Raw genomic sequence first — 2471 nt, 5'->3', positions numbered from 1 at the left:
ATGGAGAAAATGAAGGCTTATATATGGTCATCGGTTTTAGAGATTGATGAGTTTGAGATTGGGTGGAAAGAAGTCATAAAGGAGTTTAAATTAGAAGATAAGTGGCTTTCAGAGATGTATTACATCAGATCTTCTTGGATTCCAGCGTTTTTTAGAGACGAGCCTATGTTTGGTCTAATGCGAACAACTTCAAGATCAGAGAGTGAATTTTTTTTTTGGGCAGTTCCATAGGCAAGGAGATACATTGTGTGAATTTTGGTTGCATTTTCAAAGTGCAATGGAAAGGCAAAGGAACAAAACTGCAAGGCTCGATCATGAGTCAAAAACAAGTATTCCGGAGACTTTATCTAGATGGTTTATAGAAGATGCGGCAACTTTATTCACTCGTGCAATATTTTATAAAGTTCAAGAAGAAATTTGTTCTTGTTTGGACATGCAAATAAAGCGAATGAGTGAGGAAATTGAAGGGGTTACGCATATGGAAATCAGGGATGTCAAAGTTAAAGATAAACTATTCAAGGTGATATTTTTTAATGCATATTATTGATTATTTAAGTTAATGTATGTGATTGCTTTTATAAATTTATGCTATTTTTAATTGGAAAATTAAAATTAGTTCTTAATATTTAGATCTAGAAACCAAATATAACTAATTTACTTGTAATAATTATTTCACTATTCTAGTATAAGCGTACAAGCATATTACAGCTCCTTAGAAGTTTTATTACGGATTCCTTTAATTAATTTTTTTTATTGCAGTTTTCAAATATTCTAGTATCTTAGTTAATTTATTTTATATGTATTTTTGTGCAGGTGTCTGTTAGTAGAGATCATGTTGTGTGTTCTTGCAAAAAATTTGTAATGTGTGGAATAGTTTGTAGACATGTATTTTGTGGTTTGAAGCAAATTGGAGTCACAAAATATCCCTTGAGGCTTTCTCTTAATCGTTGGATAAAAGTTGAAAATTCTGGGACTCTGTCTAATTCTGTTTCAGTAGAAAATGATTATACCAAGATGGAACAGGCGTATTTGAAATTGACTCATATTTGGTATAATTTTCGTCAAGCTGTTAATAAGGCGGGAATGGTTTTTATAAAGCTAGATTATGTGCACCAGACTAAAAAGCAGTTGAATAGTTACTTGGATGATCAAGAAGGTTGTGATGTTGAATTTACTAAGAGATCACATGGCTGCTATGGTTGGAGAACAACCTACGGAAGAAATTAGTGTTCTCATACCAAATATCTGCAAGAACAAAGGCAACTATTTTAAGAGACTAATTAGCTCAACAGAGAAAGCTGTGATGAAAGCCAAAAAATGAAGTCGGAAATGTACTTTCTGTAAGGCAAATACTCATGATGCAAGGAGATGTCCTACGAGGAAGAACAGAGTTACAGGATAAATTGATTCAAATGTTTTGGAATGAATTTGTCCTTTTTATGGAAAAAATTTTAAGACTTTCAACTTTTATATTTTTTACATGTATAGTACATTTTGGAATGTTACTTGATTTCTGATTACTGAATCCCGAATAAACGATTATTGACATATCTCGGTGACAACCTGCGTGCACACATGAAAAACTAAGTGAGGTGTTCAAATCATACTCTACTGATTACTGATTTTTTTTTTAGTTTTAATAATTTTGTAACACATATTAGTGATTAATTGGCTATAATTTCTGATTTATCCATCATATAATATTAATTTCTTTAAAGGAAGCACAATACTATGTATATTTAGCTATGATTTCTGATTTATCCCTCATATAATATTAATTTCTTTATAACAAACACAATACTATGTATATAAAATATGAATGTTTGTTCTTCTCAAATTTTATCTCTGTTACTAGTTTAGTGTCTAGTCATTATAGTTAATACTCCATTTTTATTTTCTAATTGAGATTATGTGATTAAGTTGTATAATGGTAAATTACCATTACTTTAAAATAATTCTACAAAGAAGTACACAATGTCTACATTAATTATTAGCTATTAAAATGAAAAACAAAACATTAATTCATTTTTATATAGAATGGATCTGCACATTCATTTGCATCAAATTAAATGTATATTAAAGTTGCAATTTCAATCCCAAATAAAAAGTGAATCAGGTAGTAACATGTTTTGCAATATGACAGAGATTGCATAAGATTTCAAATATGTCTAACAATTACTAGTCATCAAACTGAAATGTCAATTTGGCTCATCAAATTTTTGTGTGAGATTTGATGCAAATGTAACTGTCTTTTTGCTTGTACTAGCTTTGGCAACTTACTATTAGCAACCTTCTTGATTGTCTGTTCAGTATCAACTTTGAACAATTTCTCTGTCTCTTCTACTATTGCAGCCCTTTTTTCATTAATATGGGATGTCATTATAGCAGTATTGTATTTGGTTCGAAGCTTTATCATCTGTGTGTACTGAGCAAACTGAAATAAAAGCAATATTATTAATTATAATTTTACT

At 30.0% G+C, this 2471-nt stretch overlaps 1 protein-coding gene across 1 annotated transcript; it reads left to right on the top strand.

Annotated features, from left to right (window-relative positions):
• The first annotated feature begins 277 nt into the window (after positions 1–277).
• Positions 278–1227, top strand: LOC141699681 (protein FAR1-RELATED SEQUENCE 9-like). The gene is made up of 2 exons (XM_074503536.1): positions 278–520; positions 814–1227. The coding sequence occupies exons 1-2, from the start codon at positions 278–280 to the stop codon at positions 1225–1227; spliced, it is 657 nt and encodes a 218-aa protein (XP_074359637.1).
• Positions 1228–2471: the final 1244 nt, after the last annotated feature.

Source organism: Apium graveolens, unplaced genomic scaffold (assembly GCF_009905375.1).
Source record: "Apium graveolens cultivar Ventura unplaced genomic scaffold, ASM990537v1 ctg1030, whole genome shotgun sequence".
Classification (NCBI taxonomy): Eukaryota; Viridiplantae; Streptophyta; class Magnoliopsida; order Apiales; family Apiaceae; genus Apium; species Apium graveolens.
This window is presented reverse-complemented; position numbering and strand designations above follow the sequence as displayed.